The sequence below is a fragment of the Sycon ciliatum genome, chromosome 13, assembly GCF_964019385.1.
Source record: "Sycon ciliatum chromosome 13, ocSycCili1.1, whole genome shotgun sequence".
In the NCBI taxonomy this organism is placed as follows: domain Eukaryota; kingdom Metazoa; phylum Porifera; class Calcarea; order Leucosolenida; family Sycettidae; genus Sycon; species Sycon ciliatum.
This window is the reverse complement of record NC_088655.1, coordinates 20,634,428-20,662,131: the sequence shown is the minus strand read 5'-3', so window position 1 is coordinate 20,662,131 and position 27,704 is coordinate 20,634,428. Positions and strand designations below refer to the sequence as shown.

The window sequence follows — 27,704 nt, the reverse complement described above, 5'->3', positions numbered from 1 at the left end:
CGGGCAGGTTGGGACCAAGCGCTTGAAAAGCAAATTTTTGTGACTCTAGATAGGTCAGAAAGGTGCCTGGTAGACGGACGTGCCCGGATATAGGGAGTTTTACTGTTTTTTGGGACTGACCACGAGCATGCCGCCCAGTGCTGGAGTCGCCACACATTGACGGCTTAGAGATCTGGTAGTGAGGAGACTTTCAAACATTCGAATTTTCAATAAAACAATCCAGCTGCCTAAAGGTTTTTGCAGAGATTGCTCAAGTAACTGCTGAGATAACACAATCAGAGAAGTTGCATCATCGAAGAGATACATCAATTGTAGGGGAAATGGAGGGGAGATTGTAAAAGTGTAAAGTGAAATTTGCATTATATTAGTAGCAGGAATAAAATAAGTTCGAAAAGAAAGGGCCGGCCTATAAAAATCTTTCATATAAAACAAATCTGTATTCATTGGTTTGAGGGAAAGACGCAAACGAGAAAAGTCTGAGGACAAATTTAAATTGTGATATTGAAAACTATAATTTATTATGGCAATGAACATCTTTATAGAGGAAGTTTGACAACAGGCAAGCCTAGAGACGACGTAGATAGAAAGAAGCGCAGCCAAGCCCAGCCTGTTCGCAGTCAACGGACACCAAATCATGTTACAGCAGACAAAGCGCTTTCCTCCAGAACTCCACACCGACTAACACCGTGCAGCTATACGTGATAACACAAAGCAAACCGCTGAAAGGACAGTTATTCCTAAGCACACGTTGCACACCTCAGTGTAGCACATTTCCTTCAACTGTGGTGGCAAGCGCACGTGGCGAGAACCGGACGCATTCTCTCGGTGTTTACTGAGTGAGCGCAACATGTTCACTCGGCAGTGCCAAGCATGCTGTGTACACCCACCATTGTGCACGGACGCGCGCGCGCGGGCGGGCATGCTCAGGAACGCTTACATGGGCTCAAATTGAGAATCGCCGGATAATCGTGAGCTCACACGAATAAACTGCACACACACACGCCCACGCGCGCGTGCACACACACACACACACACACCACACACACACACACACACACACACACACACACACACACACACACACACACACACACACACACAAATAACTAGCAGCACTTCTCACATTCAGACCAGTGATTTCCAAACACGGACCTCACTGCGCAAAAACCAGTCCATGCTGTCTCCTCATTTCCTCCTGTAGCTTGTCGAAGAGGACCGTGTTTGAGCCGATGGCACTTCGCGCAACGTCCCAGCTGTCGAGAAGGCCTAGTTTGCTGTTGATACCACGCGACTGCAGTGTCTGTGCCATTGTTAGTAACCTGTTCTTGTTGAAGCCATAGCTTGACAACGTCTTGCTGAGCATGATGTCTAACGGGGTGGAATCCGTGATGGCTGCACGAGCAAACACGTATATAAACACGCACAGATGCATATTCACATACACACGCACAAAATCCAGGGCTTCAGAGTTCGGCAATAGGACATGCACATTCCACCCGAAATATCCAGGACAGCCTGCTCACTCACATACACGTACACCCCCACCCCCCACCCCACCCTCACACACACACATGCACACACACATGCACGCGGATATTTTTAATTTTCACGGTTCGCGTGAGACTCGGCTGAAAGCCGGGCTTTCCGCATCCGTAGGAACGCCACCACCCTTCAAGGATCAAGGCGCAGATACAGCTCCTAAAGCGGTGGGAGGTGAGTAGATCAGCTCACCAGCAAGTGGTCAAAGACCGAAAATCCCATTCACTGCATCCGCGGATAGCGGCAATGCAAACACAAGACAGCACCGATCTTCTGGGACAGCAAACAGGACATATTGCACTTACTTGCGTCTTCCCTTTGCTGCTTCTCAAGTTGCTGGCGGCGAAGGATGAACAGTTCAGCATGATTTGTGACAACAGAGAGTATTTCCAGTGCCTCAAGCTGCATGGAATCAGAATACTGACGATCTGTACAGGGAAAAGACAAACACACGCATGTACGCACCCACGTATGCGTGCACATTCACACGCACGTGCGCACGTGCACGCACGCGCGCACGCACACGCATACACATACACACATGTGTGTGCACACGAATGCACACACGAACACATGAACACACAGACGCATACAGACACAGACAGACGCAGACACACACACACGCACGCACACACACACACACCACATCACACAAGAAATATGTACGGTGTCAAGCACTGCACCAAAAGAAGTAGATAGTTTGTACCTTCTTGGCTGCACCAGTACACCAGTACAGCAGTACAGCAGTACAGCAGTACAGCAGTACAGCAGTACATCAGTACAGCAGTGCAGCAGTACAGCAGTACAGCAGTACACCAGTACAGCAGTACAGCAGTACATCAGTGCAGCAGTGCAGCAGTACAGCAGTACAGCAGTACACCAGTACAGCAGTACAGCAGTACAGCAGTACAGCAGTACATCAGTACATCAGTACAGCAGTACAGCAGTACATCAGTACATCAGTACAGCAGTACACCAGTACATCAGTGCAGCAGTGCAGCAGTACAGCAGTACATCAGTACATCAGTACAGCAGTACAGCAGTACATCAGTGCAGCAGTGCAGCAGTGCAGCAGTACAGCAGTACAGCAGTACAGCAGTGCAGCAGTGCAGCAGTGCAGCAGTACACCAGTACACCAGTACAGCAGTACAGCAGTACAGCAGTACAGCAGTACAGCAGTGCAGCAGTACACCAGTATCGTACGGAGTGTACTGTATAAGTAGAAATTTTCGTTCACGATATCTTTCCTTAGATCACTCCACCAGCAGGTTCGTTACGTACTGAATTTCGTTTTTGGTCGAGGTCTCTCATCTCGAACGTTCAGAAAAAAACTTTAGTTTGGTACAAACTTTAGTTATTTCGTGCCCCCTAATGAATATAGCGAAAGTTAATTGCAAACGGAAATTTCTACTTATACAGTATTGTGGCTGAGATCTATCTTGATAGCTACTGACCTTTTCCTAACTGATTGTCGAGGAAGAACCGCGATCCATGCATGGCTCTCGATAGTTGCACAACGGCATCAATGTACATCTCTGACGGATGCTTGGCACAGTTGGTCACCACCACCAGCGGCTCCATTCTTAGAAATCAGATTGCAGTAAGAGGAAGGCAATTCAGAGCATAGGACAGTGCTGCTGTCCGTACGTGTGTGTTTATACGAGATAATGCTGTCGACACCCGCGTGATCATACTGGTACTTGATAATGCTGTTTTTACATGTATCCGAACATCAATACTTGAGGGTGATGTTCGTAACCGTACCGTTTATACAGAAAAACCTGTTATGGCGACCACTCGGATATGGCGACCACTCGACAATGGCGACCACTTTTCCTTGTCACGGACGCATGTACATTCGGAACAGCTCGGATAAGGCGACCACTCGCCCAACGACCACCCACCCGCGACCACGTTGCACAGTGCTAGTACATGTAAATGTACGCATTGCATGGTGCACCATGCATGGTAGATCTACACATCAGTGCAGGAAGTGTAGATGTACATGGTGCATGCACGACACTTGACAGGTCTGAGCACCCCAGGCACATGGGTCGTGCTAGAGTAACATACCGTAAAGTGGCGGATAAAAGCCGGGTTTGCATACAAGCACATCGCGGATAGAAGCCGGGTTTGCATACAAGCACATCGCGGATAAAAGCCGGGTTTGCATACAAGCACATCGCGGATGAAAGCCGGGTTTGCATACAAGCACATCGCGGATAAAAGCCGGGTTTGCATACAAGCACATCGCGGATAAAAGCCGGGTTTGCATACAAGCACATCGCGGATAGAAGCCGGGTTTGCATACAAGCACATCGCGGATAAAAGCCGGGTTTGCATACAAGCACATCGCGGATAGAAGCCGGGTTTGCATACAAGCACATCGCGGATAGAAGCCGGGTTTGCATACAAGCACATCGCGGATAGAAGCCGGGTTTGCATACAAGCACATCGCGGATAAAAGCCGGGTTTGCATACAAGCACATCGCGGATAGAAGCCGGGTTTGCATACAAGCACATCGCGGATAGAAGCCGGGTTTGCATACAAGCACATCGCGGATAAAAGCCGGGTTTGCATACAAGCACATCGCGGATAAAAGCCGGGTTTGCATACAAGCACATCGCGGATAAAAGCCGGGTTTGCATACAAGCACATCGCGGATAAAAGCCGGGTTTGCATACAAGCACATCGCGGATAAAAGCCGGGTTTGCATACAAGCACATCGCGGATAGAAGCCGGGTTTGCATACAAGCACATCGCGGATAAAAGCCGGGTTTGCATACAAGCACATCGCGGATAGAAGCCGGGTTTGCATACAAGCACATCGCGGATAGAAGCCGGGTTTGCATACAAGCACATCGCGGATAAAAGCCGGGTTTGCATACAAGCACATCGCGGATAGAAGCCGGGTTTGCATACAAGCACATCGCGGATAAAAGCCGGGTTTGCATACAAGCACATCGCGGATAAAAGCCGGGTTTGCATACAAGCACATCGCGGATAGAAGCCGGGTTTGCATACAAGCACATCGCGGATAAAAGCCGGGTTTGCATACAAGCACATCGCGGATAGAAGCCGGGTTTGCATACAAGCACATCGCGGATAGAAGCCGGGTTTGCATACAAGCACATCGCGGATAAAAGCCGGGTTTGCATACAAGCACATCGCGGATAGAAGCCGGGTTTGCATACAAGCACATCGCGGATAAAAGCCGGGTTTGCATACAAGCACATCGCGGATAGAAGCCGGGTTTGCATACAAGCACATCGCGGATAAAAGCCGGGTTTGCATACAAGCACATCGCGGATAGAAGCCGGGTTTGCATACAAGCACATCGCGGATAGAAGCCGGGTTTGCATACAAGCACATCGCGGATAAAAGCCGGGTTTGCATACAAGCACATCGCGGATAGAAGCCGGGTTTGCATACAAGCACATCGCGGATAAAAGCCGGGTTTGCATACAAGCACATCGCGGATAAAAGCCGGGTTTGCATACAAGCACATCGCGGATAAAAGCCGGGTTTGCATACAAGCACATCGCGGATAGAAGCCGGGTTTGCATACAAGCACATCGCGGATAAAAGCCGGGTTTGCATACAAGCACATCGCGGATAAAAGCCGGGTTTGCATACAAGCACATCGCGGATAGAAGCCGGGTTTGCATACAAGCACATCGCGGATATAAGCCGGGTTTGCATACAAGCACATCGCGGATAGAAGCCGGGTTTGCATACAAGCACATCGCGGATAGAAGCCGGGTTTGCATACAAGCACATCGCGGATAGAAGCCGGGTTTGCATACAAGCACATCGCGGATAGAAGCCGGGTTTGCATACAAGCACATCGCGGATAGAAGCCGGGTTTGCATACAAGCACATCGCGGATAGAAGCCGGGTTTGCATACAAGCACATCGCGGATAGAAGCCGGGTTTGCATACAAGCACATCGCGGATAAAAGCCGGGTTTGCATACAAGCACATCGCGGATAGAAGCCGGGTTTGCATACAAGCACATCGCGGATAGAAGCCGGGTTTGCATACAAGCACATCGCGGATAGAAGCCGGGTTTGCATACAAGCACATCGCGGATAGAAGCCGGGTTTGCATACAAGCACATCGCGGATAGAAGCCGGGTTTGCATACAAGCACATCGCGGATAGAAGCCGGGTTTGCATACAAGCACATCGCGGATAGAAGCCGGGTTTGCATACAAGCACATCGCGGATAAAAGCCGGGTTTGCATACAAGCACATCGCGGATAGAAGCCGGGTTTGCATACAAGCACATCGCGGATAGAAGCCTGAAAATCAAACGGGTCAAATGAAGTTAATTATAAGCCCGTCGCGCGTAGAAGCCTGGCTTCTATGCAAGCGTGGATCGGGTAGGTCAAGAGTGCATGCGCTATGTACAGTGCATAGTAAAACTGCCGCCATACCGGTAGTCAGTTGTAGATCTACGCGTGCCGATGTGCATACACGCCTGGCAAAAATATCAGTGGTGCATACAAGCAGGGTTTGAATACAAGCCTGATGCAGAAAGCGGCTTATATGCTTATAAGCCCGGCCTTTATCCGCGACTTTACGGTAGGTGTGTGCACTAGTGTGTGATACACTGATCAAAATGATGTATCACATGTGGATATGGTCACGTGAACCACTGAACCTGGATAAGAAGACCGCCTGGCCACGGCGACCACTTTTTCTCGTCCCCTGAGGGTCGCCTTACACAGGTTTCACTGTACTTGATAAAAGAGAGGTTAAGATGCACGGTATTTCCGACGTGACGCGCAATTTCACGCCAAATTTGGCGGAAAACTCCAAATTTCGATGTGAGCTGCAGGTCACTCGCGTTGTTTTTCGACATGTGCGCGCGCCAAATAACGCGAGCTGAGCTTTCCCGTCACGTCAGAAATAGCGTGCATCTTAACCTCTCTACTGATGCAGTGTCTGCACTCGCACACTCGGCATTCTTGGATATGTCACATGCTATTATCAAAATTAATATGAACATGCTGGTGCGAATTCAGCACAGTCAAGTAGGAGCATACAGTCACTGCCACCAGCACAGTCAACACCACAACCACTACCACCGCCCCTGCCACCCCCTCCTTTCCGCCGCTGTCGCTGCCACCAGCACCAGGATTAGCACCAGCACCACCAGCAGCAACTCCACCAGTCCTACACCTTCACCACCAGCACCAGCACCAGGATTAGCACCAGCTGAGCACTAGCACCAGCATTAGCACCAGCATTAGCACGGGCATTAGCACCAGCATTGGCACCAGCATTAGCACCAGCATTAGCACCAGCATTAGCAACAGCATTAGCAGCAGCATTAGCACCAGCATTAGCACCAGCATTAGCACCAGCATTAGCACCAGCATTAGCACCAGCATTAGCATCAGCATTACCACCAGCATTAGCACCAGCATTAGCACCAGCATTAGCACCAGCATTAGCAGCAGCATTAGCACCAGCATTAGCACCAGCACCAGCATTAGCACGGGCATTAGCACCAGCATTAGCACCAGCATTAGCACGGGCATTAGCACCAGCATTGGCACCAGCATTGGCACCAGCATTAGCACCAGCACCAGCATTAGCACGGGCATTAGCACGGGCATTAGCACCAGCATTAGCACCAGCATTAGCACCAGCATTAGCAGGGGCATTAGCACCAGCATTAGCACCAGCATTAGCACGGGCATTAGCACCAGCATTGGCACCAGCATTGGCACCAGCATTAGCACCAGCACCAGCATTAGCACGGGCATTAGCACGGGCATTGGCACCAGCATTAGCACCAGCATTAGCACCAGCACCAGCATTAGCACGGGCATTAGCACCAGCATTGGCACCAGCATTGGCACCAGCATTAGCACCAGCACCAGCATTAGCACGGGCATTAGCACCAGCATTAGCACCAGCATTAGCACCAGCATTAGCACCAGCATTAGCACCAGCATTAGCACCAGCATTAGCACCAGCACCAGCATTAGCACGGGCATTAGCACCAGCATTGGCACCAGCATTATCACCAGCATTAGCACCAGAATTAGCACCAGCATTAGCATCGGCATTAGCATCAGCACCAGCATTAGCACCAGCATTTGCGCCAGCATTAGCGCCAGCATTAGCACCAGCATTAGCACCAGCATTAGCACCAGCATTGGCACCAGCATTAACACCAGCATTAGAACCAGCACCAGCATTAGCACCAGCACCACCAGCAGCACGAGTACCACTGTGTTGCCGACAAAGAAAGCACCGATGAATAAGACAAAAGTAAGGAACGACAGTGTGCATGCGCAGCCGGGATATCTTTACAAAACACTTTACTAACCACACCACTGCCACGTACCGCGGAAGCGCAGCCTGTTCTTGGTGAACTTCCGGTAGAAGTCCTTGAGCCTTCTCGGGTAGTTGCTAGCACTGAGGTCGCCATTGAGTGGAATTTTCCCCTCGTCAATCACGATGATGAGGCCGTGGATTTGTTCAGCCAACGGACGCGCCTCAGCACGGCACTCAGTTATCTGAGAGCATAGACATGAACAGGAGAATGAGACGACACAACTCACAAACACGCAAACATTCTCTCGCCTGCCATAATGAGAGAGAGAGAGAGAGAGAGAGAGAGAGAGAGAGAGAGCGAGCGAGAGAGAGACAGAGAGAGATGGAGCAAATAAACAGACAGAGAAACCAGTCAAGAATGCATACAGTGGAACTTGCTCGGTACATACTCTGATTAAACATACTCTAAGTAGTCTTGCTTAGTATCTGCATCTGCGCCTTGATCCTTGAAGGGTGGTGGTGTTCCTACGGATGCGGAAAACTCGGTTTCTAGCCGAGTCTCACGCGAACCGTGAATTTTTGTTGTTGCTTTAAGTAAGGAGATTACCCTGAGCATGGGTGTATTCATGCATACTGTAGCATGTTCTGTGTAAAGGAGTAAGTAGCAGCATTCCTCATGCCAGGCCACGAGTTCCCAATTAACTGTGGGTCGTAGCGCGGCTGGAAAAAATCCTTCCGCTTCCAAAAAAGAAAAAGAAAAAAAGGAAAACATGGACGCAGTGAATGGGATTTTCGGTCTTTGACCACATGCTGGTGAGCTGATCTACTCACCTTCCGCCGCTTTAGGAGCTGCATCTGCGCCTTTATCCTTTAAGGGTGGTGGCGTTCCTACGGATGCGGAAAACTCGGCCTCTATATAGAGAAACCGAGTCTCACGCGAACCGTGATTTTTTTAGCAGCATTCGGCCCTGTACAGATTCTTCATCAACCACCACATCACAATGTTGCCTATGCAGTGCCTCCCGAGTATGTTGAGATTAGAAATACTTCGGATACCAAGTACTGTTTCCTGTTGCCCATGGGAGTACAGGCAGATCTCGCTTATCCGGTCTTTATTTATCCGGATCCCTCGCCATCCGGAAGCAAATCGTTGGTTACCGATTTACAGCACATGTCATACATGCATACATACAGTAGGTGTGTTCGATTATCCGGTTCCCTCGCCTATCCGGATAATTTTTTGTGGAAAACGGATGTGTGCAGTTCAGCGAGGTCTGACTGTACATCTTATCTGAGTTCTACCAAGAGTACATAAACCAGAGAGTGCAGCTCAAATCATTAAACGCCGAAGTTTGTTTGTTTAGGTCACATTGAGTCAAGGCTCATATGGTCATTTCCCCGCAGCACAGAGGAGGGGGGAGGGGGGGGGGGTAGTTTTTGTCGCGCAGTGCTGATCGTCGTACCAAAGGTGAAATGTGCACGCGATTTCCTTCCAGCTACCAGCGCAGTGATGCGGTGGTCTATCACTAGCAAACCAATGGTATGACAGGGTTTTCTAAATTTCTATGATTCATGATGACCTAAACAACAAACTTCGTTGTGAGATTGGTTTTACGCAGCATAGATATGGAGTGGCTCATCCTACTTTATGTACTCTTGGCTCCACTGTACTATATTCTACAGTCGCAAATCACACACACAAACAGTTGCAAGTTTTGTCAATTTACGAGGCAACCTTTCTTGACTTTTTCCAAGCACATTTTTTCTAAAGCACATTCACTGCTTGCACGGTACCTCGGAAAGCCGCTCATCACTCAGCTGTCGCATGTCCTCATTGTGATTCAGACGACCCTCGAGCACGCCGTACGCCCACAGTTTCATCTCCAGCTCCACAGCAGCAGCATCGGCATTGTCTGAGATGACCATGGGCGGGGTGTCGACAAGGCACACACCGCCGAAATGCCAGCCTGGACTCACGTAGCGAGTGCAGCCTTCGTCTGGGCAGGGATGTGTATCGAAATAAAACATAGGCGGATCAGGGCTGCTGTTGGTCTTTGCTGAGCTAAGTTGTGTGAGTGTAAATGTGCTTGTGTGCGTGTGTGTTTATACGTGTGTGTGTGTGTGTGTGTGTGTGTGTGTGTCTGAGAGAGAGAGAGAGAGAGAGAGAGAGAGAGAGAGAGAGAGAGAGAGAGAGAGAGAGAGAGAGAAGAGAGAGAAAGAGAGAGAGAGAGGGGGGGGGGGAGGGGGCAGTTAGAGACCATAACCTTACCTGAGCTAGCTGTGGTGGCAACATGACACGGTGATTGCGTACTCTGACTAACCACCGACGCAAGCATATTGACAAGTAAACTCTTACCAGCACCTTTAGAGAACAACCAGAGAAACAAGACCAACAGCCATCTCTGCACATTCTCAAGGCTTTTCATTCCCGAAAGCACTGTATATTGAGGAGGTAGTGGTGATTTCTTGCAGGTTTGTCAAGTTGAAGGTCCGGTTGACATATCGTGTGCGCTAAATGGTAGTCAAGAGTCAGTCAAGAATCAAGTCAGGGGAAAGGTGCGAGCTCAAGCAACCACCTTGAACAGCAGATCATTCCGGCCGATCTCGAGGGTGGACGTTTTTGTTGCTGTTTTTACTTCACCATAGACACAGGCAAAATCTGCCTTCTCACTGTGCGTATTGCCACAGTTCTCGTAAAATGATGAAGTACCCCCCCCCCCCCCAGGCGACGACACTGACTACACACGTGTATCAGATAGAGTAAGCCCTGTACCTTGCATGCCCACCACTGCAATGTTCAGCTGGCCAATGTCTCCCGTACGCAGTCCGGCCAGGTGAAACCGCGCAGCTGTCGTCACCGACGGGAAGTGGTAGTTGACGATCTCCTCCCGCCGCGCCGAGATAGCGTCCACAACATCTTGGCCTACAAGTTTAGAACAGACACAGAGCACGGTGGGTTTTTTGACATGGGCCAAAATCATACAACAGTGATAAGTTACAATAAGCACACACGCATATCGCAGGGGCATCTGAACCAGTGCGGCAGGTGCGGCCAAAGCCACACCAAACAAAATGGGCTATTAGGGCTCAATTTTTGCAAAATGTTCTCATGGTAACCCCCCTACCCCCCTACCCCCCCCCCCCCCCCCCACTGGTCTCACCAATGTGGAATACCTTTCTTAATGTACAGAACCTGCACATGGATACCGTAAACACTGTAGTGGTCGTCTGTCCCAGAAGACCACTGCAGATAGGACCAAGGGACGTTGTTTCCAGTCTAAAGTCCTTGGATAAGAAGACCACCCATACATAGGGACCACACGTTGAAGATCACTTTGAGCAGTCGGAAAAAGGGGTACGAAAACATGACCTTTCATAGGGTCAATATAAACGTAAGGTAATATTTTCCCTGGAGACAAATAGCTATAATACTCAATACTCGATCTGCGGAGGTTCGTCCTTTGTGGACTCATCAGCGCAGCACAGAGGAAATGAGGCCGAACCTGATAGCAATGAAAAAGGAATTTTCCAAAGCCAGATTTAAACCAGGCCCGAACGTACCTTGCCAGAGTGCTCAAACTGAAAAGTCAGTGAGCTCTGCATAACGCAAACAGCAAAGGCACTACCCCACAAAAGAGTGCTCAACTGCTACAAGAGCAGGAGCGAAATACTCATATAATACTCAATTATAATGTTAGCACAAACTTCAGGCTCTTCAACAACATGGTTTTCACAAGTATAAACCAAAACAAATAACCATATGAAAATCATGACGTTGAAGAGCCTGAAAAGAGCCTGAAGTTTGTGCTGCTATTGGGTGCAGGTTTTCATAGAAAGGAAAACGACGATTCTGAGGCTTGCTGAAGTTAACGAAACAGAGACAAATCTTCCCGCTCGCTACAGCAAAGAAACGCAGTATACACACGCAGCACCTCACCGGAAGTGTTCTTCCTGCCGAGCCTGGAGAAGACACGGCGCAGAGACTGGCCAATGGAGGATCGGCTTGCACCTACATAAACATTCACATGGCATGTTGGAGAAGGGCAACATACACACCATCAGTACAAATCCGAGTTGTTTTGAATGTGAACGCGTCCGTGACAAGGAAAAGTGGTCGCCATGGCCGAGTGGTCGCCATTACAGGTTTTCCTGTATAACATACCTCCAGGGAACGTGAACATCTGTACATGTATAGACGAGGTAGTACACAATATCCAACATCAGATGACAGCACATCGACATTCAGGGTCCTCAAAACTATACTTTAGATCCACTGCAACTGGGAGAGCATTGTTACAACAGGGTATGCTATACCTAGGGTACTGCATACTGAAGTGACATTGCAGATGCTTCACACGCCACACACATGCATACACATGCACACACGCAAACATGCATGCACATGCAGACACGTACACATGCGCACACACTTATCGTTCTCCCTCCCCCCCACACATACACACAAACACACTGCAGCAGATAGACAACACACGAAATCGTCCACAACCCTTGAACGCAGGCACGAAACACGATTTACCAGATTGAGAGAGCGTTATCTGCGGACCACGGAGGCGATTAACGGACAACACGCCATGCTGTGCCAGAGTCTTGTACACCTCACTGTCCTTATTGCGGCACTGCTCGCCAATGTAGCGTGCAAGCATGGCCGGCAGAATGGCAAGGAATCGTCCGGGAGCTGACCCACCCGTCATGGCGGCGGTGGTGGTGGTGGTGCCGGTGCTGGTAATGGTTGCAGAGCTGGGCTGAGCACTGGCCTGAGGCTGCGGCAGCGTGCGAACGGACACGTTGCTTGCCTGCACGGCACAGAGCTGGGCCAGGCACTTGGCCAGGCTAGCGGACAGAGCCGCAGCGGCATCCTGGCTGAGTGCGTGCGTGTCAAGCCGAAGGGCCTCCTTGGCCTCTGCATGTCCATAGCATTGGGAGATACAAACAAACACGCACTGGGATCTATGTCACGCATCCTCACAACCCTATAAACGCCGTCTGAGACACAATACAGTAAAACCTGTGACTAACGACCACGCCTTGGGGCCAGAGAAAGCGGTCTTTAGTGGCAGGTGGTCCTTAGTTAGAGGTTTGCACCGCACAACCATAATTATATGAATGTGAGACCGACCGCGCCAGGCAAAGTGGTCTGTAGTACCAGGCTGGTCGCTAGTCACGGTGGTCTTTAGTTACAGGTTTTACTGTAGGACCAGGCTGGTCGCTAGTCACGGTGGTCTTTAGTTACAGGTTTTACTGTAGTACCAGGCTGGTCGCTAGTCACGGTGGTCTTTAGTTACAGGTTTTACTGTAGTACCAGGCTGGTCGCTAGTCACGGTGGTCTTTACTTACAGGTTTTACTGTAGTAGCAGGCTGGTCGCTAGTCACGGTGGACTTTAGTTACAGGTTTTACTGTAGTACCAGGCTGGTCGCTAGTCACGGTGGTCTTTAGTTACAGGTTTTACTGTAGTACCAGGCTGGTCGCTAGTCACGGTGGTCTTTAGTTACAGGTTTTACTGTAGTACCAGGCTGGTCGCTAGTCACGGTGGTCTTTAGTTACAGGTTTTACTGTAGTACCAGGCTGGTCGCTAGTCACGGTGGTCTTTAGTTACAGGTTTTACTGTAGTACCAGGCTGGTCGCTAGTCACGGTGGTCTTTAGTTACAGGTTTTACTGTAGTACCAGGCTGGTCGCTAGTCACGGTGGTCTTTAGTTACAGGTTTTACTGTAGTACCAGGCTGGTCGCTAGTCACGGTGGTCTTTAGTTACAGGTTTTACTGTACAGTCAACTTCGCTTATAACGACATTCGGCGGGGCATCAGAAAAGTGTCCTTATTCGCGAAGTGTCCTTATAACCGAAGTCCCATTTGAATGTATGTGAACCCATATTTTGTATAGTATGACATGCATATCAAAATCAAGCTCTTTTCTTGCTCTATGTCAATGTGTACTTTATTTTCATATTGCAGTTGAAAGGAACTAAAAATTCAATATGCAAGGGAAATCAATTGAAAAATATGCCTTTTTGAGCCATCTACAGGGCCAGAGACATGTACATGTACATGTATGATGATTACTGTACAATCATGTACAACTACATGTACATTGTACATATAGGTGTGCTGGTAAATCCAACAATTTTGAAGCCAACATAATTATAAAAGGAAGAAAAAGCCCCGCCCCCTTGGCTGCATTCTCTTGCATGTGTGCCTTTATAATAATATCCATCACCATAGGTTCTGGTACTTCTGCATGACAGGTACATGTACTTGACTGACAGGTACTTGAAATAGCTGTCAAAAGCCCAGAAAGTCGTTATTCAAGCAGTGAATATGACCTCGGGGCACTAAAAGCATGTCGCTATACGCGAATTGTCGTTATTCAGATAGTCGTTATATCCGAAGTAAAATGTATACAGTTAGATGGGACTTTGCTCTGGGCATGGAAATTCGGTCGTTATTCGCGAATTGTCGTTATATCCGCAGTCGTTATTGGCGAAGTTGACTGTAGTACCAGGCTGGTCGCTAGTCACGGTGGTCTTTAGTTACAGGTTTTACTGTAGTACCAGGCTGGTCACTAGTTGTTGTTGTTGACTTTTATTTTACTTCACCAATTGCACAGGCATGATTGCCTTCTTACCGGCCTATAGGTCCGGTTCTCACAGAAAGATGAAGAAAATTATATGAGGAAATGTATAGAGATAAAGACATGCAAGCGGTATGATTATTATTATAGAAATGTTTGTTATGACATTGTGTGTATGCTGACACTCAATTTGTGTGAACTTTTTATAATGTGATAACAAATAAAATGTAGTGGAAGCATTTCATGAGAATATATGTGTGAACATTGGCAGACTTTGTTGGATGGGGACACTTTTTAGCAGTCCAGGGAACATGAAGTACGGCGAGGGGTGTTGGACTGTTGGCATAGAGTTTACAAGTTAAGTACGTCAATATCAGATAGGGCTCTCTTGAATTGATCGGCAGCAGTTATCGATCTTACATCAGCCGAGAGGGCGTTCCATGCAATACTGCCGTGAAACATCATACTCGAGCGACCAGCAGGCCCGCGAAGGAAAGGGACTTGGAGCAAGTTGGAAACTTGGTCCCTAGTGATGCGCTGATCGTTTAGCACGGTGTATGGAGCAGTCGTTGTAAAGAGTTGCTGTAGGAGTGGGCTACAGTATCCATTGATACAGCGGTGTACAAAGATTAGAACTTTCTGAGTGTATGTGTGTGCCAGGCTGACTATACTAAGAAGTGCCAGTCACGGTGGTCTTTAGTTACAGGTTTTACTGTAGTAGCAGGCTGGTCGCTAGTCACGGTGGTCTTTAGTTACACGTTTTACTGTATATTAATTTGATTTAATATTCTTCGAATGTTCTGGCCATCCTGAGGCCCATGTTCTATTCAAGTTGATGGAAATGCCAGGAGTGAATGGATTGTTTTCCTTCCTGGGCTGCTAATATATGGGCCTATTGGCTTTTTAAAATTTCAAAGTCACACTGGACAGGTACTGTACCAGCAATTATTGAAGGTGAAAGAGTAAATTGGTTTCGCAAATTTGACTTCATCTGGTCAACAACCCCACCATTACCCATGGTGGTCTGGCAATGTCTGGCGGAGTTAGCAATCTACTCCAACGCGAGATCTGTGAGCTCACAACTGCCAGGAGAACAGGAATGACTCGCTGAGATTCAAGCGGTTCCGGAAATAATTCCAATGAGCAACTGCTCTGGAACATTACAAAAGCTGCTGTACCGATGTAGACTGTCTATTTACTGGCTGCTGGCTACTCTGGCTACTCTGGCTACATTTCATAGTCAGAGCACTCTGGTGCTAGAGCGACGAGCTATCTTAATGTCTGTGGTGCCTCCTTTGCGCCATGGCTGGTAGCTCGGCTTGCTTAACGCTCGTAGCTGTACGGATGAGGCCTTTACGGCAAAAGCAGCTTGCTGTCTACAGCATTGGGTATTCACTGGGTATAACATATGGATAAGAAGAGCTCTCACTATTGCAAACAAATACCATCGCTCCAGGTCCCTTGGTGTTCATCCTAAAGGGATTTTTTACTGGGAACACAGCCCAACAAAGAGACATGTGGAGACACAAAACAATACAAGACACAGGGGATGTAGGGACGACGTGCCGATGTACAGGGAGCAATTTGAGAGTACATAGATTGCAGGTAGATACAGAGGCGCGGAGGTTGTCATGGTTGAGATAGCACTCACCTGTACTGATAGGCCTGTATGACGGTGAAGCAAGCTGCAGGAATGACACACTGTGCGTGTTGTCACTGGATCCCGTGGATCGAGCTGACGCCGACAGAAGGTGAACGTCACGGCTCCCTAGGAACGATTGAAGCACAGTCTGCGGCAGGTATGTGTGTGTGTGTGTGTGTGTGTGAGAGAGAGAGAGAGAGAGAGAGAGAGATAGAGAGAAAGAAAGAAAGAAAGAGTGAGAGAGAGAGAGAGAGAGAGAGAGAGAGGAGCAAAACAAACAATCGAAATCAATTCTTGACACATCCAGCTGCTATGGTCGGATACATACAGCCGAGATGAAGATGATCCTAACTTAACCAGTCCAGCTCCAAAAACGAGTAAGTGACAATATACAAGCAATCCTCACACAGTCACATCCATGATCCTTGTCTCATAACAAGTTAGAGCAGGGCTCGAGAACACTGGTAACCGGCTAAGAAATCAAATACAATGAAACCTATTAAGGCGACCACTCGGATAAGGCCACACTTTGAAGGTCCCTTGAGCGGTCGTCTCAGACACGTTTTACTGTAGACTGAAACCTATCTTTTAAGACGAACACTCAAGGGAGCTTGAAAGTGTGGCCTCTGTTACCAGGTGGTCTCCTTATCCATGGTCATTTGACTGGAAATAGCATCCCTTGGTCCTGGTTTCTGTGGTCTTCTGGGACAGGTGGTCGCCTTATCTGAGTAGTCGCCTTGAGGCAGGCCTCACTTTAGCATAATATCAGAGATAGCACACGATGATACAGTGCATACACCGAATAACTCTATGTGTGTCTATTGACCACATACCTTTGCCACAGCGGATATATCAACACCGCGATGCGCTCGTCCCGTCTCAAACTCCAGTGCCAGGAGTTCGGCAATGCACTGGCGGTGTTGCCCGCTGCCATCGCCCGTGCCGTCGGGACTTGCATGCCGAATGTCGTCCAGGCAACGGGCGAGCTTGGCGTGCGCTTCGTTGGTTGCCGTGGCGACCTTGTCGGCAGGAATCTGCGCGTCGAGCAGCCGGTCGTGAAGGTGAGAAACCAGCGAGAGCGAGGACAAGCCGACGCGCTGATCGGAACTTATCTGATACGCGTCGTATAGGCTGTCACAGATCGTGCGGCAGCACGCACGGCCTGGGGCAGCAAACAGGGAAAATATTGATATGCTTCATTACATAGCAGACTCAGCGGAGGACTTTCAGGTTTCTTGCAACTCCGAGTTTCATGCCGCGAGGCAAACATAAGACAACTGATGCTATGCTTAATTTCGGTTTCCAAGCACGCTTCCTGAAGAAACATGGCAACTTGTTTCTTCTGGCGGCGGGATGAGAATGAAAGACTGGGATACTTAGCTAGCTAGCAGGGTAACAGAAAACCTGAAAACAGTTATCAGCATTGCAAGCTGGGGCGACGGAGTGGTCTGTGCATGTGTGTGTGCGTGTGTATGCATTTGTGTGCGTGTGTGTGTGTGTGTACGCATATGTGTGTGTGTGTGTCACGGGGGGGGGGGGGGGGGGGGAGGGGGTGGTGGACAGAAACAAGACTAGCATGAAAGGGGAGGATGTGGTTGGGGCGAAACCGGGCGGGGTCCGCAGTCAGGCGGAGTGGGGCAGGGCAGGTGACGCCCCCCCCCCCCCCCCGGGCCCCGACCCGGAACTGCCGAGTAGGCAGGAATGAAGAACGTGAGTGCTCACCGAGTATGCTAGTCACGGTGGTCACGTCGACAGCCTCAGCTACATTGACGGACGCCGGAAAGCAGACGGGCTGCAGCCAGAAGATGCCGAGGGCCCGCAGCACGGACGGCTGGAAGAGAGCCAGCTGCAGGAGACGTGCGTAGCAGCTGGTCGGCATGGCAACCAGAAGACGAACGCTGCCGGAGCGCGTGGCCTGTATGAAGCTGATGGCGTCGGGCGGGCAGCCCAGCAGGCCGGCAGTCTGCAGGCGGAACAGGTCCTTCTTCTGATCAAACTCGTGCAGCGGACCGCGCAGCTTCAGTATGACAAGGGTCGACGGGTCGGTTTCCTTGCCTTTACAGAGTTCAAACAGACATGGACATACAGTGCAAATACAAATAAACACACATAGTTCAACACAATGAGGTGTGCAGCAGGCCAGTCATGTAAACCTGGCTTGCCATTATAGCAGTCTGTATTACATACCGGTAATAACCACACGCAATTATTAAAAAGCAATGACGTATGCATCAGATCAGTCATGCCAGCCTGGCTTTGCCGTGCTAGCAGCCTGTCTGTGATTCTCCAGTGGTACACCACCGACTATCCAGCAGAAAGACTGGGAAACGACAGGCTTCATCTTCAACAGCCAGAACAAGAACAGCTGCTGTGTACAGTAAAACCTGTAACTAAAGACCACCGTGACTAGCGACCAGCCTGGTACTACAGTAAAACCTGTAACTAAAGACCACCGTGACTAGCGACCAGCCTGGTACTACAGTAAAACCTGTAACTAAAGACCACCGTGACTAGCAACCAGCCTGGCACTACAGTAAAACCTGTAACTAAAGACCACCGTGACTAGCGACCAGCCTGGTACTACAGTAAAACCTGTAACTAAAGACCACCGTGACTAGCAACCAGCCTGGTACTACAGTAAAACCTGTAACTAAAGACCACCGTGACTAGCGACCAGCCTGGTACTACAGTAAAACCTGTAACTAAAGACCACCGTGACTAGCAACCAGCCTGCTACTACAGTAAAACCTGTAACTAAAGACCACCGTGACTAGCGACCAGCCTGGTACTACAGTAAAACCTGTAACTAAAGACCACCGTGACTAGCGACCAGCCTGGTACTACAGACCACTTTGCCAGGAACCGTGGCGGTCTCACATTCATATATTATGGTTGTGCGGTGCAAACCTCTAACTAAGGACCACCTGCCACTAAAGACTGGTTTCTCTGGCCCCAAGGGGTGGTCGTTAGTCACAGGTTTTACTGAAGTTCAAGCCATGAGAGAGAGAGGGGGGGGGGGGGGGGGTGGCCTCAACCAAAGGCATAATTAACCAAAGGCATAATTGGAAAGGCCCGAATTCAGTGCATGTGTTGGCCTTTCTTGAGATGTGGTCTGGTCGACTGATATTTCAAATAGGCACAATGATCACATTGTACTTCATAACAGTTACATGATTCACTGTAAAGAGGAAGTTGCATTTGCCATGATCGGCGACTTAGAGTCATGTTGCTGGTATGAATGCGGTTGGGCGGAGAGTGCATGTGCTGGAGGTGGAGCAAATTTAACAATGATCACAAGCTGCATCAGGCTTGTGCATGCCATACCCAAGTAAGCTGGTGCCGGGTCCTTCTCCGTCAACGTGATGCGTATGCGATCCTCGCCTAGCGCTTGGACGTTGCTCACTTTCACCGGGCTGCCATCGCCGAGTCCTAGCATCCTCTCCATCACCTGCTTGCAGTTCTGGCCGAGGGAGAAGAGCGAGGAGGGACGGACGGTGTAGTTGCCGCGATCGTTCACATCTCCCTCGCCAGGAGTGTCGTCCACTGGTGTTCCAGTGACTGGTGAGGAGTGATCCTGCTGTGAGCCTGTGTAGGAATGCCAGCAGAACAAGAAAGAAATGATAGGGTGTACACAAGAAAGAGGGAGAGCAAGAGAGAGTGAGAGAGAGAGAGAGAGAGAGAGAGAGAGAGAGAGAGAGAGAGAGAGAGAGAGAGAGAGTAGGAGAGAGAGAGAGAGGGAGAGAGAGAGAGAGAGAGAGAGAGAGAGAGAGAGAGAGAGAGAGAGAAAGAGAGAGAGAAGGAGAGAGGGGGAGATAAGATTGTGAAAGTGAGAAGAAAACGATAACATTTGCAAAGTACACGCATGCACCCATGGCAAGACTGTGTTCCGGCGGTCACTAACCCAAGCGGCAGACACCAGGCCAGGATAACGTCACACTACGGCACACCCACGTACATGCATCCCCATTCAAGCACCCACGAGCGTGTGCATGCACACACACACACATTATTTAGTGTGGTGCGGTCAACCATCTGAAGTGCTGGGGAGAGGGGGGGGGGGGGGGGGGGGGGCTCGCTCGATAGAAAGAGTAAACTTAGAGCATGAAACGATGCATTCCATGAAATCACAAGGAAGCTGGTGGAAAACGTGGTTCGTTCAATACCGTAGTGTCAGTAGCGTGAGTTATGCAAATGCATGTAGACACATGCACCCACCCACTGCCATTCACACATGACCATCGCTGAGACAATGAAGCACATACCCCCCCCCCCCCACACACACTTAGCAAACATGATGCCCAACAGACCTGTGACAAATCACACGATTCAAAGAGGAAGACAGAGAGACAGAGAGAAAGAGAGAGAGAGAGAGAGAGGGGGGGGGGGGGGGCAGCAAGATTGAGCAGACATGGGGGGGGGGGGGGTAGTTCCCCCTTGACAAGCCCACCAACCGTACCTAGTCCACCACCTCTGGAGAAGCGCTGCACAAAGCGCATCAATTCGGTCGTGATCGATTCGCGTGCATCCTTGGTGGATGCAGGACGATAGCCTTCCCCGCCTGCAACGGACAATGCGTCGATGGAGACGTTAATGTTGAGTGTGTTGTCGACGCCTTGCTGCATAATGGACACGTCTTCATCCTGCACCAGGTTTCCGTCACCGTTGACCGTATTTCTCGTGCCTTGTTGCACTACCCCGTAAGTTCCACCGCCTGCGGGCATGGAAGAACACACACACACACACACACACACACACACACACACACACACTCAACCACGCACACACACACACACACACACACAAACACACACACACACAACCACGCACACACATACACACACACACACACACACACAAACTTGTATTTGCTCACTGCCAAAACTGGTAAATAGGATTGACGGCATCAGGGTATCCGTCCCGGGATCCAACTGCAGTTACCCCTTCCCCCAGTGTAGGTAATACTTGGTACTAGTGTGGGCGGCTTAATCAGAGTGGATCTGATACAAGCTTCACTAGTACCATGATTACAGTAAATCTAGCCAGAAGTAGTCCATGGTTAACAGGTATGCATACTTCAAATAGACAGTATTTGAACCCTGGAACCAACAAAGGTGGCAGATACAACATTACACCTTCAAGCAGCCGAGCCTGCTTGCAACATACCCAACCCTATGTGGAAAAGGTGTACTCACCAACCAAACTAGCTGGAATCCACGCACGCACACGCACGCACCCCCCCCCCCCCCCCCCTCCACACACACCCATACACACATGTACAGACAGCACAGTCAGTGGTTACATACTTAGGGCAAAGGTCAGTGCTCGGTCTCGTGGGTCCACCACCTTGCCAGCTGCAATGTCATTCAGCAATGACGTGTATTGTTCTCCCTGAATAGTAGAAAACGCACACAAGCATGCACAATAATGCACACGTGGCATCAGTGCATGCGCAACCGTGCTTTTGTCAACTGTTTTCTGCTGTGCGTGCAGTGATGCGCGTTATTGTACAATCATACCTTGGTTATCCGGACACTGAAGTCACGGGCATTTCGGTCTACCGGGCACGCCGTGGGAGAATTTCGGTAGAAATGTTACTACTCTTTTGTCACTTTCTGTGGAAATAGTGATGTCATTATACCATATCTATGGCCTTTCACCATCAACATTTTTTTGCATGTGATTGGGAGTTACGGCCAGTGCCCGGTCCCCGGCCCGCCAGGATAAACGAGGTATAAGTGTACTTTTTGTTAGCACTTTCTGTACTCCATTTTTCTGCATATACAGTAAAACCTGTAACTAAAGACCACCGTGACTAGCGACCAGCCTGGTACTACAGTAAAACCTGTAACTAAAGACCACCGTGACTAGCGACCAGCCTGGTACTACAGTAAAACCTGTAACTAAAGATCACCGTGACTAGCGACCAGCCTGGTACTACAGACCACTTTGCCAGGCACCGTGGCGGTCTCACATTCATATATTATGGTTGTGCGGTGCAAACCTCTAACTAAGGACCACCTGCCACTAAAGACCGCTTTCTCCGGCCCCAAGGGGCGGTCGTTAGTCACCGGTTTTACTGTACTGCGGTGGTCGGTGCACATATGGCGGAAGAGGGGTTTGAGAAAAGAATGTTGTGCATGTACATGCATCTACAACATAATCGATTTAATAGCATACATCCCGAGATGATGCCAGCTCCACATGCACCCACACAAACACTAAAATCTACTGTAGAGATATCACAGCGTCTACAAGCTCGTACTGTACACTTGGAGATGCGTACGCGCAAACAGGTGCGTGACCGCACGCCCACACACACACATGTACACATATATGCATGCACACACGCAAGTACACACACACGCACGCGCGCACACGCACACACACACAATACAAAACACACATACACACACACTTTCGCTCCTTCAGCCTCTCCCTATCTCTTTCTCTCTGTCTGTCTCTACCTCCCTGTCTCTGTCTGTCTGTCTGTCTCTCCCTCACTCATTTCGATACGTACCTGTTCCTTGTAACGGCTGAGCAGGGTGACTGCAAGTGTGTGTGCCTGTCTGTTCTCGAGCTGCGGCAGCTTCTCAAAGACATGATTGACATGGGGCAGACTGCAGGCCAGAGAGAGGATGTCCAGTGTGCTGCGGGTCCGTAGTGACATCGGGACACTATCGGCGACGATGGGGACAACCTGATCCGGAGTACTGGCCGGTGCTGGCTGATCTGTGGACGTGACGGGCACATGTTGGTCTGTAGCACTGGCAGTGACTGTTCGATCTACAGTGGTGACCGGGACAGGTTTGTCTGCGATGCAGTGAGACAAAGAGTGACAACAATGTCAGTCAGGACATCAGTTGAACCACCCTCACATCCGCGTGCATTTTTAAATATATACCCTCGCATCCGCGCACAGTTAGACACCCCCCCCCCCCCGCATCTGCATGCAGGTTTCAATATACCCTCGCATCCACGCGCAGTTAGATACACCCTCGCATCTGCATGCAGTTTCAAAACGTCCTCGCATGCACATGCAGTTATGAACACACCCGCACATCTGCACACCGTTGAAAAACCCGTACATCCGCGCATGCAGTTGAAACACGTTCACATAACACCTTCACATACATCCGCATGCAGTTTTAAAACACTCTCACATCCTATTGTAAACCTGATGAAGGCAATTTGCCGAAACGTTGGAATAATTATTGTGAAATGAGTTGAATTACTGCAGAGTGTTAATGGAAGAGAGCGTGTGGGCTCTACTCTTAACCCTCACATCCGCATGCAGTTTTCAAAACACCCTCACATCCGCATGCAGTTGAACAGCCTTTGAAGTTGAAACACCCTCACACGCATATGCAGTTGACAAATCCTAACATCCATACGCAGTTGAGATGCACTGTCATCAGTAGTGAGTTGAAACACTCTCACTGTCACATGCTGTTGAATCCTATAACAATAACACGTCACCATTCAGTAAAAGTGGGGAGGCTTCCAGCAGTTTCATAAACAGTTAGGAGTAGAGCCCGCACGCTCTTTTCCATTAACACTGCAATAATTCAACTCGTTTCACAATATCACAACGTTTCGGCAAATTGCCTTCGTCAGGTTCACAACTTGTGACTAAATCCTGAGAGTCCAGCCACGCTATCCCACACCATGCCCCAACATTGACCTGCAGTGAAAGACCACCTCAGACCCACGCCGTAACCCAACATATTTATACACTGACCTGTGTTCAAAGACCACATCAGTCAACTCAAGCCAACACCACATCCCCAGCCCAACATATACTAGTCCATTGACAAGGGGGAAAGACAACGTTTTACCCATTGGTAACATCTTATACTACCGATACAGAACAGAACAACAAGGTGTTGCCTGATGATTGCGAGAGCATGAAACTTCAAGTCGCAGCAAACAAGCCTTGATTGTCCTTGTTGTTCTGTTCTGTATTACGCTCTGCCTCCGCCGTGGTGTTGAGCACTGTCAGCACACTGGGTACACCCTCCGCCATGGTGTTGAGCACTGTCAGCACACTGGGTACATGCTCCGCCGTGGTGTTGAGCACTGTCAGCACACTGGCTACATGCTCCGCCGTGGTGTTGAGCACTGTCAGCACACTGGGTACACCCTCCGCCATGGTGTTGAGCACTGTCAGCACACTGGGTACATGCTCCGCCGTGGTGTTGAGCACTGTCAGCACACTGGCTACATGCTCCGCCGTGGTGTTGAGCACTGTCAGCACACTGGGTACACCCTCCGCCATGGTGTTGAGCACTGTCAGCACACTGGGTACATCCTCCGCCATGGTGTTGAGCACTGTCAGCACACTGGGTACACCCTCCGCCATGGTGTTGAGCACTGTCAGCACACTGGGTACATCCTCCGCCATGGTGTTGAGCACTGTCAGCACACTGGGTACACCCTCCGCCGTGGTGTTGAGCACTGTCAGCACACTGGGTACATCCTCCGCCGTGGTGTTGAGCACTGTCAGCACACTGGGTACACCCTCCGCCGTGGTGTTGAGCACTGTCAGCACACTGGGTACATGCTCCGCCGTGGTGTTGAGCACTGTCAGCACACTGGGTACATGCTCCGCCGTGGTGTTGAGCACTGTCAGCACACTGGGTACACCCTCCGCCATGGTGTTGAGCACTGTCAGCACACTGGGTACACCCTCCGCCGTGGTGTTGAGCACTGTCAGCACACTGGGTACACCCTCCGCCATGGTGTTGAGCACTGTCAGCACACTGGGTACACCCTCCGCCGTGGTGTTGAGCACTGTCAGCACACTGGGTACACCCTCCGGTATATTACCGATACCAATTACATTAGGGTGCCAACAAATTCAAGAGTCTGACATGCGGCTTATAGACCGAGTGTCAACAAAAATAGGAATTTCGGACCCGAAAAGGGGTGTGCGGCTAACACTCCGGAAGATTCGCTACAGCATACTACATGTAATTGCATAGTACAGTACTGGCGTGTGTGGCGTGTGCAGGAGAACGCAGTGCCCAAGAACGGCGTTGCTAGAATCTCGCCAAGCACAGCATAGCCATATATGCCAGGTGATTCTACTCTACTGCGCATGGACTGCTGTACATGAAAATAAGACTGAGGGGTTCCGCATACGAGGGTGACGCCAGTTCTTCGGCACCCGATAGTACTGTGCTATGCTGTAAGACCAGTAATGTTAACAAACATTTAATTGACTCGGATGGAGAGCCAAGGTTTAATTTATACAAAAGAGAATGCAATGTTATCGCGTGAGCTGATTGTTTAGTAACTGGCGGTGTTAGTGGACAGTATAGCGTAACCTGTAGTTCCTAGGTCCTTCCTCTTTTGTATGAACATTTAATTCTAACGATTTAACGAATTTAAACAATTCGTTAACATTAATTTTGAAGTCGTTACGTGCAAAATTATATATGTACAGTCATTTGCCAGTTTTGCCGACAGAATTCGTTAGCATTTCACCTCGCTAACCTACAAAAATCCGGAGATCGTTAACTATAGTCGATGTTAAAATGTCGTCTTACAGTACTCTGTCTAACTGTCACGGTCACTCACATGTGCTGGCGGCAACTTGGAAATCACTGCAGTGGAGTTGGCGAGTCATTGGGTGTTTGTACAGTCGACTCCGCTTATAACGAGCTCGCGTTTAGCGAATTTCGTGATTTAGCGAACCAGTGTCCATGTCCCTGTTAGAATCCATACAAAAATGACTCTTTGTAGCGAACCGTTTTCGTTTATAACGAACCAAATCTTGTAGGGCTCCATATAAACCAAGTGCAGTTATACTTTCATGGGGAATTTTTTCAGTCATGATTATTTTGCTGCTTGTAGAGTGTGAGTGCATTTCTGTTATAACGAACTTCGGCTATAAAGAACTAATTCTTCCACACAATGGTGTTCGTTATAATTATCAAGAGTCGATTGTAGTTTATTATTAATTTTGTTATAGTTTCATTCGCACAATCCTCGCATTATTCACTCTTTCTGGCCGCATTATTAGAGAGGTTCCGGGGTACGATTTTCCGTGCCAAAATCCGTATGGGTGCTACGGATTTTTTCCAGGCGTGCTCCATACGATTTTTCGGCACGGAGAATCCGTGTGGACTGGCTTTCACACGAACCATGTTTCGTATGGAGATTTTGCGTCATCGGGTGCAGAAAGATTTTTCGCGTACAAATTTGGTACGAGAAACATCGATTTTCCGCGGGTAGTTTTGATTTCGGTACAAATTTTCCAAATAAAAAGGCATAGCGCGGGAATGTGACGTGTTTGCGATCGTAACCTAGGCAATGACGGCAAACACATAAGTTCCGTACTCCGGAACATTTCACTGCTCGAAAACGACGTATAAAAAATCCGTAGCGCCTCTACGGATTTTGGCACGAAAAATCGTACTCCGGAACCTCCCTATTGTGTGCATCACTGTGGGCATCACTTGAGAGATTTTAATCTCTCAAGTGATTAAAAATTTTGTTCTCGCAAATGATTAATCCCTTGGGCTAGGCTCGGGGGATAAAAGTACACATGCATGTATGTATGTACTTCAAACGATCTCTCGCTAGCTCTCACCTAACGAATCCCCGGTCACCGAAACTGAGCGGCTGTCTCCGCTTGAAGTTGTACGCGAATCCTGCGCACCAGTCGCAGTATCTGGCGCACTCACGTGTGAAGTACCGTCCGGTTTGGGGGAGGACATCTTCGGAGAGGTACCGGTAAGAATAAGTAGTTATTAGAATCGAAACATCAGAACCTGCACAAGTACCGACAGAGAGTGTAGTGACTTGAGTTCAGGGCGATATGAATCGAATGGACTTCAGCTTGGACCAGCAAATGCCGCATACCGGTAACCATAATACTTGTCTGTACGGTGTACCAGCACTACTACTAGTCTACAGACCATGAGCCTGATGAGGCATTACTCTGCGAGTGATGAAGAAATATGTGCGTCCTTGGCTTGAGTCCTGACTCGACTCCTGACTCCTGACCCTGTACAAGTACCATGCTGTACAGTCTGTGTAGGCTGTACAGGCTGTAGCCTACTGCCTAGGCCTGTATGTACTGCTGTAGACCACTGTACTGCCGCACTGGCACTGGCACTGGTAGACCATGTGGTAGACCATGTAGACGGCTGTACCAAGACTGAGAGATGAGAACTACATGTACGTAGATCTACTACTACCGGTAGTAGTAGTACTAGTACAGTAGGTGCTAGGTACGTATCGGTTAGCGTGGGTGTTTGAAAAACGACTTTTTGCTGATATTTCTTACACACGATAAATCACGTGTGACATATCATATGCACGTGTGACATAATGCATGTTTGGCATGTGGACACGTACAATCATGTAGGTCTACACAATCATGATACACACGGATCAGACTCGCGGTCGTGCTAGGCGACTGCGGAGCAGCAGATAGGAGAGAAGTCGGAAGAAAGAGTCCGACTGGACAGAAAAAGTGATTCTCCAATGCTCATTTGGACATTACTCTCTTTTTGTGTTGAATATTATTGTATTGAGCATGCACAGAGCACAGATGTTATTACTGCAGGCGATACATTTTGCACTAATCTGGCATATTTTGCTACACAAAATCCATTCTTAGGGCCGATATATTC

At 49.2% G+C, this 27,704-nt stretch overlaps 2 protein-coding genes across 2 annotated transcripts in view; one reads left to right on the top strand and one right to left on the bottom strand.

Annotated features, from left to right (window-relative positions):
- Positions 1-27,704, top strand: part of LOC135829600 (uncharacterized) — a 373,880-nt gene that overhangs the window by 91,823 nt on the left and 254,353 nt on the right. The gene's annotated exons all lie outside the window — the stretch shown is intronic.
- Positions 172-27,024, bottom strand: LOC135829455 (uncharacterized). The gene is made up of 17 exons (XM_065341860.1): positions 26,657-27,024; positions 22,580-22,872; positions 21,366-21,450; positions 20,519-20,773; positions 19,387-19,647; positions 17,785-18,117; positions 16,896-17,224; positions 16,072-16,210; positions 12,371-12,754; positions 11,771-11,842; positions 10,607-10,756; positions 10,103-10,195; positions 9,628-9,830; positions 7,904-8,075; positions 2,994-3,121; positions 1,845-1,967; positions 172-1,392 (listed from the first exon to the last, which is right to left on the bottom strand). Exons 1-15 carry the CDS (start codon positions 26,781-26,783, stop codon positions 3,099-3,101), a joined length of 2,919 nt encoding a protein of 972 aa, XP_065197932.1. The 5' UTR covers positions 26,784-27,024; the 3' UTR covers positions 172-1,392; positions 1,845-1,967; positions 2,994-3,098.

Bases quoted from the DNA above. Each gene is read 5' to 3' on its own strand.
- LOC135829455 (XM_065341860.1), bottom strand. From the start codon at position 26,783: ATGTCCTCCCCCAAACCGGACGGTACTTCACACGTGAGTGCGCCAGAT. The intron at 19,648-20,518 runs GTACGGTTGGTG...ATTCCTACACAG, and splicing joins CTCCAGAGGTGGTGGACTAG to GCTCACAGCAGGATCACTCC. The intron at 8,076-9,627 runs GTACCGTGCAAG...CTATGCTCTCAG, and splicing joins GTGATGAGCGGCTTTCCGAG to ATAACTGAGTGCCGTGCTGA.